The 17,769-nt window shown below is 40.6% G+C and overlaps 3 protein-coding genes across 4 annotated transcripts; 1 reads left to right on the top strand and 2 right to left on the bottom strand.

Moving 5' to 3' along the window:
• The first annotated feature begins 118 nt into the window (after positions 1 to 118).
• Positions 119 to 2,026, top strand: trappc2 (trafficking protein particle complex subunit 2). Its single transcript, XM_049595183.1, has 5 exons — positions 119 to 201; positions 467 to 593; positions 760 to 908; positions 1,545 to 1,626; positions 1,714 to 2,026. Exons 2-5 carry the CDS (start codon positions 501 to 503, stop codon positions 1,810 to 1,812), a joined length of 423 nt encoding a protein of 140 aa, XP_049451140.1. The 5' UTR covers positions 119 to 201; positions 467 to 500; the 3' UTR covers positions 1,813 to 2,026.
• A 287-nt stretch (positions 2,027 to 2,313) lies between these two features.
• Positions 2,314 to 4,884, bottom strand: rab9a (RAB9A, member RAS oncogene family). Its single transcript, XM_049595182.1, has 3 exons — positions 4,645 to 4,884; positions 4,192 to 4,309; positions 2,314 to 4,060 (listed from the first exon to the last, which is right to left on the bottom strand). Exon 3 carries the CDS (start codon positions 4,019 to 4,021, stop codon positions 3,413 to 3,415), a length of 609 nt encoding a protein of 202 aa, XP_049451139.1. The 5' UTR covers positions 4,022 to 4,060; positions 4,192 to 4,309; positions 4,645 to 4,884; the 3' UTR covers positions 2,314 to 3,412.
• A 1,075-nt stretch (positions 4,885 to 5,959) lies between these two features.
• On the bottom strand, positions 5,960 to 16,478 carry egfl6 (EGF-like-domain, multiple 6). 2 transcript variants are annotated; one of them, XM_049595180.1, is made up of 13 exons: positions 16,077 to 16,478; positions 14,191 to 14,297; positions 13,785 to 13,877; positions 13,456 to 13,575; positions 13,213 to 13,332; positions 11,659 to 11,793; positions 11,453 to 11,575; positions 10,911 to 10,973; positions 10,237 to 10,494; positions 7,328 to 7,402; positions 7,144 to 7,236; positions 6,768 to 7,030; positions 5,964 to 6,589 (listed from the first exon to the last, which is right to left on the bottom strand). In XM_049595180.1, the coding sequence occupies exons 1-13, from the start codon at positions 16,148 to 16,150 to the stop codon at positions 6,482 to 6,484; spliced, it is 1,632 nt and encodes a 543-aa protein (XP_049451137.1). In that variant the 5' UTR covers positions 16,151 to 16,478; the 3' UTR covers positions 5,964 to 6,481. The 2 variants fall into 2 exon arrangements, with proteins under 2 accessions (XP_049451138.1, XP_049451137.1); XM_049595181.1 differs by lacking the exons at positions 10,911 to 10,973; positions 11,453 to 11,575 and having other exon boundaries at positions 5,960 to 6,589.
• Positions 16,479 to 17,769: the final 1,291 nt, after the last annotated feature.

The following is a 17,769-nucleotide window of genomic DNA, read 5'->3' as shown; positions in this document are numbered from 1 at the left end:
ATTACAAAAACAGTAATTTATTTATTATTATTAAACATTTTTACCACATGTTTAATATTATATTTATTTATATGAAGCCGAGCAACAAACCGCTGTCGCTAAACCGTTTTACAGCAGATAACAGATTTATATTTGGGTACTTTATCATGTCGTCATCTTCCCGCGACTGCTCTCGCTCCTCTCCAGGAAGCAAATTGACAGGTAAACAAAAGTCGCTTGTATCAAAGTAAAAAGCTTTTCTTACCGTGTGTACGTTGTATTTATACGATATTTCAACACGTAATATGTTTACTTTAATTTCACAGGAATAACTTAAATGCTTTAACGACGCTAAGCGTCTGTGGAGCGCTACGGTTAACATTAGCTTGCTAGCTAAGGGGTTCCCAATCAGCTGAGTGATAGTGACACTGATATTTGGTAAGACTAATTCGTTTAATCTCTTTCGTTTGGTCTAAAATATTTTCAGGACAGTTTGACGTTGCTGAGAAGAAGGGGACACGATGTCTGGAAGTTTTTATTTTGTCATGGTTGGTCATCAGGACAACCCAGTGTTCGAGATGGAGTTCTTGCCAGCTGGGAAGGCTGAAGCAAAGGTAACATGGTTTTATACACAACACCAGCAAATCAGTGCATCTTTTCTTAGGTGATAACACTAGTAAAGACATGCTATTCATTAGCCTAGACAAAGACACATTGAACTGTCTGTCATGTCTGTTAATTTATGATATTGTTTGATAAGACTTGTGTCATTGACCACAGGATGACCATCGTCACCTGAACCAGTTCATTGCACACGCAGCCCTGGATTTGGTGGACGAAAACATGTGGCTGTCCAACAATATGTATTTGAAAACTGTGGACAAGTTCAACGAGTGGTTCGTGTCTGCCTTCGTCACTGCAGGACATATCCTTTCTGTTCCATTTGATTCTTACCTTTTTATCCCCTCACATAATACCATACACAATTTATTAATGATGGTAACCACAATAAAAAACTGTTTAAAATGCTGTCATGTTGTAGTTTCCTGACAGAAGGGACAGACTAAAATAACCTACATGGCTAATTTATCATGTTTAATAGCTCATTTTAATAATGCAAGAATAACAATTAGTTGATTATCCAACAGAAAACACATCAGCAGTTTTGATAATCTATTATTGTTTAGTCATTAATCAAGCAAAACTACCTTAAAATCTCTCAATCCAGTTTCCTAAAAACTTCTGCTTTTCTTAATTTTTGAGTGTGGGTTAAACAAAACAAGCAATTTAAAGATATTACCTTAGGTTCTGGGAAATTATGATGGATATATTCAATTTTTCTGCCATTTTATAGATTACACAATTAAAATAAAATAAGAGTCATCAGATTGATAATAAGAATATTTGTTAGCTGAAACCCTGCTGCCATTATTTCACAAGTTAGTTTGCAGTACGTTATTTGCCTTCTCAGAGGTCAGTCATATTGTTGTGCAGTGTCACTCTGTGCAGTAATATTTGTGGAATTCATTGGCACAGCTTTTTCTTTAATTGTTTGCCATACATATAAGATTCATCATGTTGCATGATGTGCGACAAGAAGATGGGATCAAAAACTTTTTTAATGATGTGTATGATTTATACATTAAGGTGAGTTGTCTTTTATATGATAAGAATAACTGCATGAGGTCATTTCCTGTCAGTGTTTGATTTAATTGTGTTTATTCTGTCTTCCAGTTCGCAATGAATCCATTCTATGAAATCAATGCACCAATCCGCTCGACAGCTTTTGAGAGGAAAGTTCAGTTTCTTGGAAAGAAGCATCTCCTGAGTTAGTCACATCACATGTGCAAGAATTTTTATGCATCTTGTCTATTTGTTGTGTATATAGTATATACCTAACACACACATTTGATGTCTGTCTTTCTTTTATTGTGTATGTATATCTAACACACGTTTGATGTTGTTGTCCTCTTTTTCTGTTTCACAAATGTAAACTGATTCAACACAGTTTTCTATAAAACATTTCTTGTCTGATAGAGCTTCTAAAGTTATGTCTGTTTTTTGATTTCGTGCATGCGATGAGCTGTGAGGCAACTGTATGTCAACTGTCGACGTAAGACTTTCAGGCATGAAGTTAGTCAAGTTAACTTATCACAAGAGTGCTTAACAATAATGAACAGACACAATCTTGCACCTTGACATAGGTACTTTGTGTTGCCGATTTTGTAGGCATGTAGGCATTACAATACAGTGGTTAGAAAGCGCAGCAGAATCAAACCTTGGGACCATAAACCAACTTATCAGAGTTTTCAGGTAAGAAAATATGCGTTAAGAGACAATTCTCAGGGGGTTTATTTAACATTTGGCATACCAGTAGTACAGCTTTGAATATGAGAATGAAAAACAAAGGTAAATTAGTTGTCACCGTTTTAAATATTAAGCTATGGGGAAGGCATTTCAACTGCAAGTATAAAAAAATGCTAACAGAGTGCTTCAAAGATCATTATTTAAAACAATACACCCAACAATGAGGAAAAACAGTTTACTCAATCATAACTGCTATTTCATTAAACTTTCCTCATGGCAATATTGATTTGGTGATTTTTAAGGTAAAAACGGTTTACAAAATACAAAAGTTTCCAGGAACTTAAATACACCATAAGCCATGCATGTTAACTTTGCTTTAATATTTATTCTCTGTGGGGGATCGTGCCCCTCAGTGCTTCCAGCACAAAATCTACTCACTAAGCAGAATGTGCACAAAAAGACCTAAAGGTGCAATAATCACGACAAGCCTCGATTTGTTAGTTACACATTGTAGTGCCTTAGCTACTTTATAATTCTCAGAAATAAGGTTATTGGGCTGTTTAAATTAATTATGCAGTTATTTTCTGAACAAATATATAGGCCATCAATCTCTCTGTATTACTACATTTAGGGGTGAGGTTCAGAAACACTATTATGCTCACACTCCCAAGGTAGAACACATTTTAAGAGTCAAATTATAATTTCCTTAATGACAGAGTGGAACATTTAGCCACTTGAGAGGGAAGTGAAACTATTCAAATATATTGCTTCTGTTCCTTCAAGACAGATTTTTAGTTCCCCACAGGCAGTCTTGGGCCAACGCAAAATGCGGCATCTTTTCTGCTACCCCTCCAAAGTCCGACCTTTGAGCTGTGGCGGAGCTGAGTGAATGATTCAGTGACTTCCTGTTTATTTGTAATTAGACTGGGATGAATTTAGTGTTTCCCCTTTTTTTCTTTCAACAGAAGTCCAACTGGTAGTAGTATCCATCCTCCAACAGTAAAATAAATCATAAAGCCAGTAGCATAATTTGTTTAAATAAGATGTTTCTACAGCATTGTAAACCTACAGCCTCATCACATAACAGGCATACCAGCAAATTAATGTTAGTCATAGCTCCTGGGTGTTATGAACAGCAAGTGGCAGCAGAGCGTGGCTTTCTGTGGAGCTTGACTGTGTCTGTGGGGATGAGGTGGTCCGTTCTTTCATCCAGAGCCAACACTCTACGCACTGCCTCCTCAAAGGCCACCGCGACATTGGTGGCATCCTTTGCACTGGTCTCATAATAGGGATAGTCGCCATTCTCCTGGCACCACTGCTGAGCCTCCTCAGAAGACACCTGCCTTTCTGTCACGTCCACTTTGTTGCCCAAGACGACGAATGGAAACTTCTCTGGCTCCTTGACGTCTGCATAGTAGATGAACTCCTTCTTCCAGTTGCCCAAGTTGAGGAAACTCTGGTTGTCATCTACGCTAAAGGTGAGCAGGCAGCAGTCAGAGCCACGATAGAAAGGAGTCCTCAGGCTGCGGAAGCGCTCCTGGCCAGCAGTGTCCCAGATCTGTAGGGTAACTTGGTGGCCATCTACCTCCAGCTCCTTGTTGAGGAACTCCACGCCGATGGTGTGGAAAAGGTGTGCATCAAACTTGTTGGTGACATAACGATTCATGATGGAGCTTTTTCCAACACCACCATCACCCAGTAGGATGACTTTAAGCAGGGATGTCTTTGTGGTCATGGCTTTTTAATCCTGATCAACCACTTTGCAATACTTAACCTATTGGAGAGATGCAAAAATAGAGATTTTCACTACTTGTGCAACACAATAATATCATTTTGAAATAAAGTATTATATATAACACATAATACTGCAGAAGCACACTTTTTAGTACATGTTTTTTGCCTCACCCGATTGATTTTGGCCTCCTCCACTTGTCCAGATCATGTGCTGTAGCCCTTGCTCCTTGGTCACATGCTCATATGTTTAATGTTGATGTGAGCAGCCATACAGGTAACGTTCAACCAGCTGTAACACAGCAGTTTCCTCATTAACAGATGGCAGAAGACAGCAATTCTAGCTAAGAAGCCCCTTTGCAATAAAGCATGATCTGCTACCAAACGTTCAAAACACTGTGAGCACTCCAACAAGCTATAGCTAACGATTTAGCTTGTGACATATAACATACACATTAAACTAATAGCTGCAACATGCTAGTAGAACATAACTGTGGGCAGCTACGTGTTAGCTTAGCTAGGCTAACACAAAAAGAAAACAAGGGAACACAGCTGGAGTTAGGTAAATACAATAGATAGCATTCGTTAGCTGAGGTTTACTTCCAGGCAGTGTTGCTAGTAACGTACCTTATAGTTTGGACCAGACAGCCGCTGACTCAGCGAGAAACAAAACAGGAAATAACTAAAATATTATTAATGCATATGTTTGACAGCTCCTCGCCTTGGCGTGGCTCGAGCTAACGTCAGGTCGCGCTGTTGTTTCCTGGTGGGTGAACCCCTGAGGCTCCGTGCTAACGCGGCTAGCTGCTAACAGGCTAACGATACATGGGCAGCCTCGGATCATGTGATCTTGTCTGTCAAACAACCAACGAGCGCCGAGGTAAGGTTTTAGGCCCTTTCAACTTCTAATTAAAATATATTTTCCCGGAAAACACATTATATCTTTCTAACTTAATATGTCAGCCAACATTTAGGTACTTCTAAAACAAGGATATGACCATGAACTGACGTTAGCTAACAGTTTAGCTCCAGTATCCCTCCATTGGTAACACATCTTTAACTTCTTTGTATTAGCCATGTTTAGCCAGCAGAGAGCGACATTTAGCTTAGTTAGCTTTTATCCCCCAGCATCCCAGCTGCAGACAGACAAAACCTATCAGACCTCGCCCTAAAAAAGCTGGATGCAGCACGTTAACATTAATATATCAACGAGCTAACGTTAGCTAGCACACTTGTTGCACCATATATCCATGTACTGTAACCATATCTGTGTCCACTGAAGGTAAAAGTAATCTACAACGTTAGCAACAATATGTACATAACTAATGTTAACATTAGGTTAACAAACCAAAGTAAATGTGGCCGTTATGCAGAGTCTCCTTGTTGTATTACCCTCATTTTTGTTGGTTGACTATCCATTATTTATACTGAAGCAATAAAGAGCAAACTGCATCCTAATGCTAATGTAGCAAAGGGTAAAATATGTTTTTCTGAAAGATAATAGCAGCAAATAATAATAAAGAAAAGCACAAATAGACCAAAACTGTACTCACACTACTACTTAGAGCCTACACAAGCTTTTAGACAGCAACATTATTGACCACAAACAGGATGCCAGCCAAACATGTCCTGTAATCCTCTCACCAGCTGAGTCCCTGGTTGTCAGAGACTGCCACAAATCAGTTTTCTGTGGTATAAAACCAGCCCTGGCCTCCATAAATTTACATTTGTGGTGACATTTCTTCAGTCAGCAGATCGAATCTCCTAAAATCACCCCCATTCTTTGTCATATTACCATAGATTTTGTCCTGATATCATACATTCACTTCAGTATCAGGTAAGTCTAGGTGACGATCTGGTTTTAGAGGCCTACAGCCTACAAGATTATGTATCCAGGTGTAAAAAAAAGATCAGTAGACAGAGTTAGAAAAAACAGATTTAATGTAATAGTACAACATAACATGAAAGCAAAATTTACAGCAGTTCTATTATGCACTGTTACCTTTTATCATTTAAACTAACCAGCCTTCAAAAAAGTTATTCATCTAAGATTGAATGTCAGATATAATTCACCCTAAGAATTCACATTACATGTGGTAGATTATTTTTCAGTTAACTTCAGCAATCACATACACAACAAATGACTAAGCACAATACTGTTACATCTAACTTACACACAAAGTTTGCATTTCCACCTATTCCTGAGATCTGAGTTATCTGTACGCTGAGAGACCATTTTGAAAATAAAGATAGGAGCAGATTGATGTACTAAGTAAACATGCATTCATTGATAACACATAATCTTCCATTGAGACCATGCTTTTGTATCTTTATGTGGATGTCTAGTGGCTAAGCCATGAGGAAACATTGAGAAACTCCAGACCATGTGGAAAGGAAACAGCAATATTTCACATGTATCAGTTAGAGCAGATTTTCAATTGTAAACCCGGGGTGATGATTCTTCTTAAACGAATGGACTGACATCATCTTGACAGGGCCCTGAGGTCAGCACAACATTGTCCAGCCCAATCTCTCCTCCGACATCTTTCCCATGCTGAGCTTCAAAGATGATCTGAAAGACATTTAAGGGTACCGTTGCATCTTCAAACATTTCAAACATACTGCGAACCAAATGAAATACAACATTGTCTTGTTCAACCTCCTTTTGTGATATTATTGTTAGCAGTTACAGCTCTAGTTTGACAATCATTCATCAATAATATGTCTTAAAAAGCTATCAAATGACTCACAGATTCTGGTGCCTCCTCTTTCCAGGCCACAGTGAGGAGCTCTGTCTGCCACTCCTGGTTTCTGCTTCGGCTCTGCTCCCAGACTGGGTAAGCATTGTTATCCAGCAGCACCCTGAGCGTTCCCACATTTTGGCCCACCACACGGTAGTCAAAGGTGAGGCAGAAGCTACCCTGCTGGGCGCGGTCACTGAGAAGCAACTTCAGCTTGGCGATATCGTCTGGCTCCCCTAGAAGCCCACTCATGGCCATGTAGTACTCGGCATCTGGAGGAGTTTGTAGCACTTATTACTGAATGCATGTGAATGCACAAACCTAAAATAATCTTATATAACCTGTAAAACAAACACACAAAAAAACATATTCATGCATATGTTACCATTATGGTAGGCTACGCTCCAGTCCATGTCATCAGCCTTGTCTTGGACCCACTCACATGCTCCCTGATCAAAGTTGCAATCCATGATAAACTCTAGAAGGTGAAACAACAGGAGCACATTAGCAAATAGTCACATAAACAGTCACTGTATAACAATATGGCACATAAACAGATATTTGATTACCTTCCTGAACTGGTGTAATTTCGATTTCTTTGACTTCTGTGGCTGGGCCGAACACTGATTCAAAGTCCTCTGATACTGTGTTTAGAGATTAAAGGAGACAAATCAGTGTGAATTTATGAATCTTTAGCGAATATACACCCACTTGCCAATTTATTAGGTGCACCTAGCTTATTGCATACAACAATTCTGCAATAAATCCTACTTTCGGAAAGATTATACTGTTTACTTTTAACTGAAGCTAAGATTTATTGCAGGCCTGCATTCTTTTTAGCAAGGTGTACCTAATAAATTGGCAACTGAGTATGTTAAATTCCAGCTAAATGTGATCATCAGTAAATGAGTAAAAGCAGTCACAGCTGTATCACAATTACACTCTTACAAAATCTCATTAAATCTGCCCCTTAAATTTCCGCCTCATAAAAATGACAGAACCTTTTGTCTACGAATTCCTTTAAATATGTGTGATGAATAAAGAACATTCCAAAATTATGCAGCAGAGAGATTTTCCACGCTGAAACAAAAGTCAAAAAGAGCCTTTTAACCAACAAGTGTAGACCTGCCCTGCTGTCACTCATGTCTTGAGATGTAACTACAACTTTGGTATACTGCCCCCCCAAGTATTTTAAAGCTCTTGCAGCAAACCACCCCCATGGTAAGCAGCCTTAGAGAGTCAGAAGAGTGACAGCTGGGGTTACTGAACCTGCTCAGCCAGAGTGGGCTAGTGTTAGAGAGGTCTAAAGTGCTGATGACAGACTTTCCAACTAGGAGTCAAGTCTGTTTGCACAACAGCTGTTTTGGGGAAAACATAATAAAAGGCTTGGGGGCTTAGTAACCTCCCTCCCTTCCTCACCCTCCTCCCAGGAGATGGGAAGCAGGATGAGTTGTATCCCTGGGCTCTCACATGCCGACAGAGTAAAATTCCTCCCTGGAGGTGATGGATGTCTCGGGGCCTGTCTCCTCTTGCTATCTGAGTTCTTACACAGGCTTGGGTGTTTCCATGAAGATCAAGATTAGTGGTGAAAGGTAACCTCATGTATGGGGTTTCTCATTGAGGTGCATACCATACCGCTGCACGACCACACTGCCCACACTTCTCTCTTTATCTGATGAAAGTGTCTGGATATGTTGCCAGGTTGTGCATATATACACACAACTCAGGCATGAATGACATGCTAGACGCTGCTATGTCTTGGAATCAATTAAACTGGTTCAGATAATGTCTTTATTATATATTGCTGGGTTCTTGTGATCTTGATATTTTTATTTGTTGTAGCCAGTAGTTTGATATCATGACAGAGTTTAAATATGTCAGTTTAGAGCCGAGACACACAACGCATCTTATACCACTGGATACTAATTTCGTGCAAACTTTCAAGAGTAGGAGGCGGGTTGCACCTGACGTTGCTGAGTGACCATAACTTATCAGAATTCCTGAGTTCGTAGCTGATCTTCAAGGCTTCGTTTTTAAGTTTGTATTAAAATATTGTCTGAACAATATTAACAGATTGTACAGCTCTGGGTGGCCCTGCACTAAATGATCAACTTCTCCATAGTTACATTAGACCAGGGGTGTCCAGTCATTTTTGAATGGGGGCCAGATTCGATAATGTGAAAATACCTGGGGGCCAGCTGCTTCTTGCATCATATGGGTTATCATATGGACTCTCGAAAACAACGGCCCTCGCGTTCAACTTTACATTTGTTTGCTGTGGCCATGACTGCTATCAGGCAGAAAATGTCTGCTATTAGGTAACCATTGGTTTGCTTGTTTATCGCATCTTTATGAAAATACATTAGTTCCGCCTGTGCAGTTTCTACTCAGTGCATGTCTACACACTATATGACAGTCCTATAAGATGAATGGAAAAAATGCAAAGTGATCTCGCTTGATTAACCAATATTGTATGGTGGGCCGCACACAGTGTATTTCGAACAACAAGCCACAAGCTCTTTAAATCAGTAAGCAGGCCACAATTGGCCCCTGGGCCAGACTTTGAACGTGCCTGTCATAAACTGATATATAGGGAAGAAATTAAAGAAATTTGCAGGCCATGATTGATTGTTCCTTGTCACATAACATGAGGCGTGCGTTGCTGCATTCCCAAAGTTGAACATTGTTTATATTTCAACTCTTCCTAACAAACTGTAATGGATGGAGTGCAACAAATGTTCAGATTTACTACAAGCGACAGCAACATTCAGGGGGCCTATCGAGCCCTGAGCAAGCCTAGGGAAATTAATCCTCCACTAACGCTCTGAAAAAAGGTTGGAGGTGTGCAAAGCTTCACCAAAACAGAGCTAATGCGAGCGTTTTTGCACACAAACGACACGTTGCAGAGCAGGCTAGGACAACCTCATTGGGAAACACTGAAATAATTGGATTTTCTTGCTTGTTCGCATCGCATCCAGTTGGACGAGGTGTCAGGGCACAGCCATCGTGCCCTTAAAAACATCTACATTGATAATAATGGATTTGATTGTGTAAAAAATGTGATACGGAACAGCCCCCCTAAAGTTAACATGATCTTAGAGTTGGTGACTATTTTTACAATACTGGAGGACATGACAGTGACAAGTCTTGTGGTTCTTTGTGGAAATAAGTGGGACATCTTGGACTAATCAGATTCAATGTGTCTTAGCATGTTGTTCACCAAAAGAGTCAACAAATATATGTTTTTCCATTATTAGTAACATCAAACCTTCCAAGAAGAATTATACAGCCTGGGGTCGAGACTTGAAGGTTTGTTCCTGACATGCTATTTATTGAAAAATTGTTAATTGTATTCAGATGCTGTATGGACACAAGAACAAAGCCTTTGTAGAAACTGTGTTTGTGTAGTCTGTGTATGGTTAATGCATTGTAGACCACCCAGAATAACTGCAAAGGAGCCAAACGAAAGGGCACTTACTGAAAACATCTCCTCTTGGATTGAGCTGGTTGTCTTCCTCTTCCTCCTCTTCCTCCTCCTCCTCTTCTTCCTCAGGAAATGCGTCCTCCTGTCCCTGCTCAGTCTGGGGGCCAACATAGACCTCTCCATCATAGTCGAAAGGCTGCTCGCGGAGCTTAGGAGGCGGTGTCACAACCGGTTCAGGGATAACGTTTTTGATGTCCTCGTTGCCCAGCGTACCTCCCAGAATCCTGGTCCTCACTTGAGAGTCTGGGATGGCTGCGGGCAGGAAGGGGAATCAGATCAGACATGTGGAACCGCAATCATGAATGGGAAAGACAGCAGTTTACCAGGATGCAGATGTGTTTGCTGTCATGTATTCTGCAGCTGCTGCTCTTGTCCTACTCCATGCAGGTGATGCATGACAGTGGCATTCATTGCACATGACAGAGTTTCAAGTGCACAAGCATTTTATCACACGTAACACAAGTTCTGTATACAAAGGGTCATGCTGGGGATTCCAGGTCTCATATCAAGCTGTGCATGTGGAGGACATACAACATTTCCAGCCATGAGCAAGAGAGAGAGTTTGGAGAGGTGTTCTTAAAAGTAGGAGGCAAGAGGAGGGAATGAATAGGGTTGCAGTGCAGCGAATGAACAACGGAAGCAGAGTCTTGGAATCCACACAGTCTCACCATTGAGGAAATCATCTGCACTGCCTTTGTCTCCATCCCACGACCTCTGATAAAACGGCTTGACTATAAAAAATAAAGGCATCTTTCACTTGCGCTGAAACCCCGAGCCTATTCTTTTTATGTCATTTGGCTACATGAAGCTTCACCTGTTTCATCTACACATGCTGGTTTGAAGGGTACAGCACAACCTGTCTTTCTCCTTTCTCTTCAGAGGGCTGGCTACTGTACAATGTCATATTTACACAGGTGTGTTTTCAATCTGTGGATCTGTCTTTCTAACATCTGCAAAGAGGAGTGGAGTCTGAAAGCAGGAAGCTAGCCTTGGCAGGACTGTTGTTTGCTGATGTTTATGGAGTCCAAATGAAATATGTGGATGTAAAACTGCTCTTGACCTATCTGACTACTCTCATCTGGGAAAGGCTTGCGACTAGAGTTCCTTAAATCTATTGTGAATGGCTTGATGTGATAAGTGTTATTACATATCAAAAGTCATCGCTAAAACTCATTAGTCACGATTCTTTGTCGCTGTTCATGGATCTCACCAGAGCATTCAAAGCCATTGCCTCTGAAGCCAGACTTGCACCTGCACTTGTAGGATCCTTGAGTGTTCACACAGACAGCGTGGTGGCTGCACTTGTGGGTGCCGGCTGCGCACTCATCACTGTCTGGAATTGGAAGAAGCCTATTTGTACCTTTAGGAGCAGAATTGATTGCAAATGTTGCGGTGTAATAAACTTGTATACCTTACCTACACAGTCATATTTGCCGTCAACATATTTCAGGTCATAGCCGTCCTGGCACTTGCACAAGTAGCTGCCGAAGGTGTTTACACATTGTCTGTTGTACGGGCAGAGGTTCTTCCCAGTTACACATTCATCAATATCTGAAGGGAGACAACAGAGGGGGGAAAATGAAGGAACTTTGATATTATATTTATCAAGTTCAAGCACAAAACCTTCATTCTTGGACACTAGAAATTTTAAATATCTCGTCACTTTTAAACAACACATCACATTATGTTCCTTGACACTTCCTGCTTACAGTTTCCACGGATAACTGTGTGATTCCTCTGATTCACATGGAGTCATCAGCTGCTCCTCTTTATCTGCCAGCAGGAAGTTTCCCCATCATTGATGTACTAAGTACATCACTCCATCCCTGTGATCATAAACATGATCCCTCACTGGCTTCCCATTAGCATCACTGCTAATTTATGTTTGAAGCAATAGCTCAGTGGGTAACTGAGCTATTGCTGTTGTGGATGCAGTGAACTACTTAACACAGGAGGATATGTGTACAAGAAGGTTTTTAAGCTAATGCTAACACCCATATTAGGGATGCTTTTGAACGTCACCTATTGCTGTAGAGACGATTATTTAATTAATTGATTACCAGCCATGACAGATAGTACTGTTTTCACCTTGTGAATCTGTGTGTCATCAGGGTGAAATATAGTCCAGGTGACGCCTATTTTGGTGGTTCTACCACAGAGCCTGTTTGCCAGGAGTTTATTTATATGTCAGTCCGTCTGTCTGTCTGTGGACGGATTTTGTCGACGCAGTAATGTCACAACCGTGCAAGATAGAGTCAGAAAACTTCACAGGTGTATAGTTGAGATCAGAATGAATCCTAAGTTTAAATATTGGTGCGGTTCAAGCAAGGACAGCAGAAGTAGGGAAGGTGCCGTTGGCTCTAGTTAAGCTGAGGTTTAAATTTGTACTTTAAATGGTTAGAAACTACTTTAAATTTTTATGGTGGATACTGTAGATATGCATGTGTCTCTTGAGGTTCCATTATTTGTCTGTTTTAGTGCATTACATCTGGAAAACATGTACTTTCTGCTACATTTTCAGGGTGGAAGCATACTTCTGCTGTACCTCTATTTTGGAGTGTGTCGAATCCATGGTAATCCTGAAGTTTAATGCTCCAGAACTATTATATTACTCCCCCTGTGTGATCAGTATGCCAGACTGGCTCTGTCACAGCTCAAGCAGTTTTGTGGGAAGAAATATAACTTAATTGCATCCATCTGATACACAAGCCAAGCATGCAAAAGCCATATAATAGAAACTGTACAGAATTGTTCCACTGTGAAAAAAACTCCTAATCCATAAGACAGACACAAGCCAAAGTCAATACTTTTTTTTGAGTCAGTATTCATTATTTAGATAAGGGCTATTGCTCCCACTGATTTTTTCACTCTCCTTACATCTTGCTTAGGCCTGTCTCTAGTTAAGCATTATATTTGACATAGGTTTTTGACCTACCTCGTGTTTGTAATCGAGTGTGCGTGATTGCTCACCTACACAAGTCCTTCCATCTTGCCCCAGTTGCAGCCCTGCAGATGGGCAGAGGCAGCGAATCTCCCCCTGAACTTCCTCACAGCCATACTGACAGTGAGCAATAGAGCATGTCCTGGAATCTACATGCATGAACACAGACACAAAAAAACACACATTGACAAAAAGTCAAACTTGGCAACTTTGATATTTTTGTGTGTGTTTCCACTTAGTGTGTGTATGGATAGTAGAACGATGGGACTCACTTGCACAAGATCCATCAGGCATTAAGGTGTAACCATTGAGACAGTAGCACTTGTAACTTCCGTAGGTGTTCATGCAGCGATGTTCACAGGGTCGAGGTTTCAGGCCACACTCATTCAGATCTAGAAACAAGAGTCACATACATTTTTTTTTTACCCACAACACCCTCTTTTCTTAAACCCCAAAAATGCTTTTTTATTGAAACACAAGGGACCAAGATTTGCTTACAGTAAAACATACCTAAAATTAGCTACTAAAGCCAGTCATCAGCTGGAAATTTGATTACCCTGTACCCAGTTTGACCCATATATTCCAGACCCCAACTGCCCACCTTGGTTACATGTCTTTCCGGTGTATCCTGGAAAACACTTGCATTTGTTGGGGCCAACACACTCTCCGTGCTTGCAGCCGTGGTCACACTGAGCTGGTAAAACATTTAACATGAAGAGAATACCGCCAGAAATATCAGTGGTTTGAGAATAATGGATCATAGTAAAACCACACAGCTCTATTATGCAGGCGAGGTTTTTCAATCTAGACTGTCATTTCCTCCACATTTTCTGAGTTAGGACCGTATCTTTCATGAAAAGAATAACAATTGTTAGGACACTAGTAAATTTGATACTATATATAATTAACTCATTAAAAAAAGCATTATGTGTAACCTGTCGCTGGTTATTAAATGAGACATATATGTATGAAACGTATCATTCATAATCAATCTGGACTGCCCTTACCCTCACACTGTCCTTTACTGTTTTTCTTCCAGCCGTAGCAACACTCCAGCCTCCTGCCATAGCGACATACACCTGGTTGGTTTCCAGTGAGGACTTGTCGGTAGTGCCTTTGTAGAACGAGAGGAGCAGAAGGTACAGTAACATGTGTAATTTCACTGTCTCAGCAAAATTTATAGCCTCCTGTGGTTAATGCATGGAACGTCAGATAGCATATTCGGTCTTTAAGCAAAATCGTATCACCTAAACATATTTTAAATGATATATGACTGATGGCATATCACAAATTCAGATATATTAACATTGAAAAATGATCCCAACACATCCACAGTCTCACTAAGCTCTCCAAATTGTAGATTCCAGCCATCCTCTTCCTTTAATTTTGGTCCCTATGTTAGTTGTGTGAAAAAACAAACAACCTAAATAAAGTGTCCTCTCGCAGTCTTGCTTAGTGATAAAAGTGGGCTCCCTGTGGAGCAACAGCCAGCTGACAGGATGTCGGCTACACATAGATAAAAGCACACTAATCAGACACTTCCTGCATTGCGCACTGATACCTTATGAACAAACATATGTCCTCCTTTTGTAGGGTACCTTGATCTTCATAAATGTCTCCAATTTCCGGAGTCAGATGAGAATCTACTGTAAAGTTACTCTCAGTTGCGGTCAGCGAGTCAGTGCTGCTTTTAAAATAACCTACAGGATGTATAGATTATATTCCATGGGTGTATTTTAAACCTGTAAATTAAATTAAGGTGTTAGGATGCCATTCAAACTTAAGTGAATTCATATCAGAATCTCACACATCCAATTCTGACTTGAAAGCTTTGAGCTTTATTATCTCTACTCTTCAAGGGGAACATTTCTATGGCCCAGAAAAGGTCGATAAATGTTCGTGAACATGAGCTACTCTCTCTTAAATCCAGAAGCCAGAGAAGTAAGTCTCAAACTTGTGATGTCGTAGGGTATAAAGTCTGGAGCTGCTCCACAGACAATGAATGGGAGCCTGAATTTGTGGAGCCACAGAATGTTTGTTTTGTTTTTTACACCCAAATGAGCTTCATTCTATCGTAGTGTTTGAGACAGAAAAATGTAAAAATACTCAGAAGATTCCCTGGGGTGCTCTCAGTTTAATCTATAAAATCTTTCCCAGTTCATTGTCTATAAAGCAGCTCCAGACTTTATACTTGGTGATATCACAAGTTTGAGTTTTAGCACTCTAGTTTTTGTATTTGGTACAGTCATTTATGTTAATTTATATTTTTAGACCTTAGACCATGGTAATAAGGTGAATCAATTTTGAAAAAATGGGCTCCATGCCAAACTCTAATTTCCCAGATGTTTACATGTCGCAGGGGTAGTAGCATCCTATAAGCAGCCTCGGCTCCAGTGGGACTGGGGCAATCTGAGACTTGATAGAAATCCACCAGAATAGCCCCCAGGAGAGGGGCTCCCAAGTGTGACAGGTGCTCTTCAGTTATTAACAGTTGCTGTGCCGCATTTAGCTGACACACTATCATAGCTGTCATAGTCGTCTGCTGGCAGGGGCAGCAGTGTGTACATACCATCGAAACAACAGTTTTCCCTGTAAAGATTTAAAGAACATAATTCAGTGTCAAATGGGGGGGTTCATGTTACTCATTAAGCTCCACTAAAGTCAAAGCATGTGGAGGAATTGGCAGTTAAAATGGTTGTAATTCCTTTTTTTGGCTACAGGAAGTGGGCTAAATTGTATATTAGCAATGCTGTTAGTGGCACTTTTGGTTTTTTATTGGTGGATATAAATGTAATAATACACAGAAATCTAAAATTTACACCTGCTGCAGGTCTCAGAGTAGAAACACACATTACAACATCAAACACTCTGTTGCTGTGGCTCATTGACTTACCTATGGGCTTCTGCACTACCAGAGGAGATGTGGAGCACAAGGAAAAGAGCACCGACCAAGGTGAATGGCTGCATGTCTGTGACCGTGAGCAGCCAGAGAGCTTTGCTTCCCACGGGGCTGACTTTGGTTTCTGTGAGTTCCGACTATTCCTCCTGAGGGCTCACGCTCATTAAAATGCTTAGACAGGGAACAGGTCTTAGTCGTGGCTTCACACAAGGCACGCTGGATTTCCAGAGCACAAAGTCAAAGTCTCCTCCAGGGGGGAAAAAAAATCTCTGTCTCTCTCACTCTCTTCAATGCTGCGGCTCTACTCTGCGTCCCATAATTTGCTTCCTCTTCTTCCTCTCTGAAATTCCAGAGGTGGGTTGACACTCTGTGAAATGACACTGCACTGTGAGGGATAGGTTGTGACTTTTGGAGGTAGGAGTGGGTTAATAATGGGGGTGGGGATTGGGTTTAGGGGTGCTCCTCTCCTCACTGAAATTCTATACAAGACCAAACGAAACTCTTCCTGTGGATCACCACGAGGAAAAATCATACTGTTGTACAAATGTTGAACTTGTTGGTCTTGTTTTTTTTGTCTGGGATAACTTGAGCTTTTCGTGCAGTTTTTGTTTAATGATCTGCTGTATTTTTGGAGGGGATGATTAGCTGTATCAGCTAATTGTGGAACTCAGGCATGCATAGGCCTGTCATTAGCAGCTGCAGCATGCTTTGATGTCTTACTCCCAGGTAGCACATAAAGCGTTGCTCTCTCACACATGCTAATTCTGAGTCCAGCCATAAAAATGTTTAATGAGTTTTCACCCTTTCAAAGTCTGCTCCGACATCTGGTCCTGATCCTCTGTACCCTTAGAAATGGACAGGTGATGTTTCTGCATTAGTTTACGTTTGTTGTTGTTTTGAAATGCTTCTCCCATGACAGAAGCAATCTTTTTTCACTTAAGTAATTTACACACTGCATGTCTGCCCACCACCACATTGTCCAAAGGGGTTCAATATGATGAAGACTGCAGTGGAAACAGCTTCAGTTGAGAAGGAGGTCAGCAGTTAAACACTATAGTTGAGTTCAACAATACAAGTCTGTGATTATTTTGCCCGACATTTAGCACTCATGTTAGGAAGCAGAAATGTTTTACCCTGTTAATTGTTGGTTATATATCTTGTTTTGTTTGGACAGTGTGTGGTCCAAACAAATTCATTCTGGACACTCCCATTATTGCATCCATTTATTGCAAAAATAATACACATTTGAGTTTGGCGTGGCTCCGCTCTTGTGATTCTCCCAAACAAATCAGTGTGGCATGGATTCTGCAGCTCAGAAACACTCCTTAAAAAAGCTAGGGGTTCACAACGACAATTAAGATGAACCTCAACTCATATTACGGTATCCACATGCAGCAATTCCTACATGCTAATCCAGGAGGACGCTTGGAAGGTGGAGGAAGTGTGGTTGCTGGGGAGCAGGCAGTGGTTGCCACAAATATGCAGCGCTGTGTGGTGGTGTTGGCAGAAAGTATGTAATATCCGTTAATAAGGGAGCAAATATTTGGACAAACCCCAGTAACCTGAACCTTAACCAAAGTCTTTCATTCACCATAGTTTAAAGGGGCAGTTCACCCCAAAATAAAAAATACATATTATATTATTATATATATTACCTGTAGTGCTCTTTATACACCTATATAGTTGG

Source organism: Epinephelus fuscoguttatus, linkage group LG13, assembly GCF_011397635.1.
Source record: "Epinephelus fuscoguttatus linkage group LG13, E.fuscoguttatus.final_Chr_v1".
In the NCBI taxonomy this organism is placed as follows: Eukaryota; Metazoa; Chordata; class Actinopteri; order Perciformes; family Serranidae; genus Epinephelus; species Epinephelus fuscoguttatus.
This window is presented reverse-complemented; position numbering and strand designations above follow the sequence as displayed.

Coding starts and splice junctions, on each gene's coding strand:
- trappc2 (XM_049595183.1), top strand. CDS start 501: ATGTCTGGAAGTTTTTATTTTGTCATGGTTGGTCATCAGGACAACCCA. Junction 594..759: donor CTGGGAAGGCTGAAGCAAAG/GTAACATGGTTT, acceptor CATTGACCACAG/GATGACCATCGTCACCTGAA. Junction 909..1,544: donor TTCGTCACTGCAGGACATAT/CCTTTCTGTTCC, acceptor TGCCATACATAT/AAGATTCATCATGTTGCATG.
- rab9a (XM_049595182.1), bottom strand. CDS start 4,021: ATGACCACAAAGACATCCCTGCTTAAAGTCATCCTACTGGGTGATGGT.
- egfl6 (XM_049595180.1), bottom strand. CDS start 16,150: ATGCAGCCATTCACCTTGGTCGGTGCTCTTTTCCTTGTGCTCCACATC. Junction 7,403..10,236: donor TCCAAGAGGAGATGTTTTCA/GTAAGTGCCCTT, acceptor CTCTAAACACAG/TATCAGAGGACTTTGAATCA. Junction 7,031..7,143: donor GAGCGTAGCCTACCATAATG/GTAACATATGCA, acceptor AAACTCCTCCAG/ATGCCGAGTACTACATGGCC.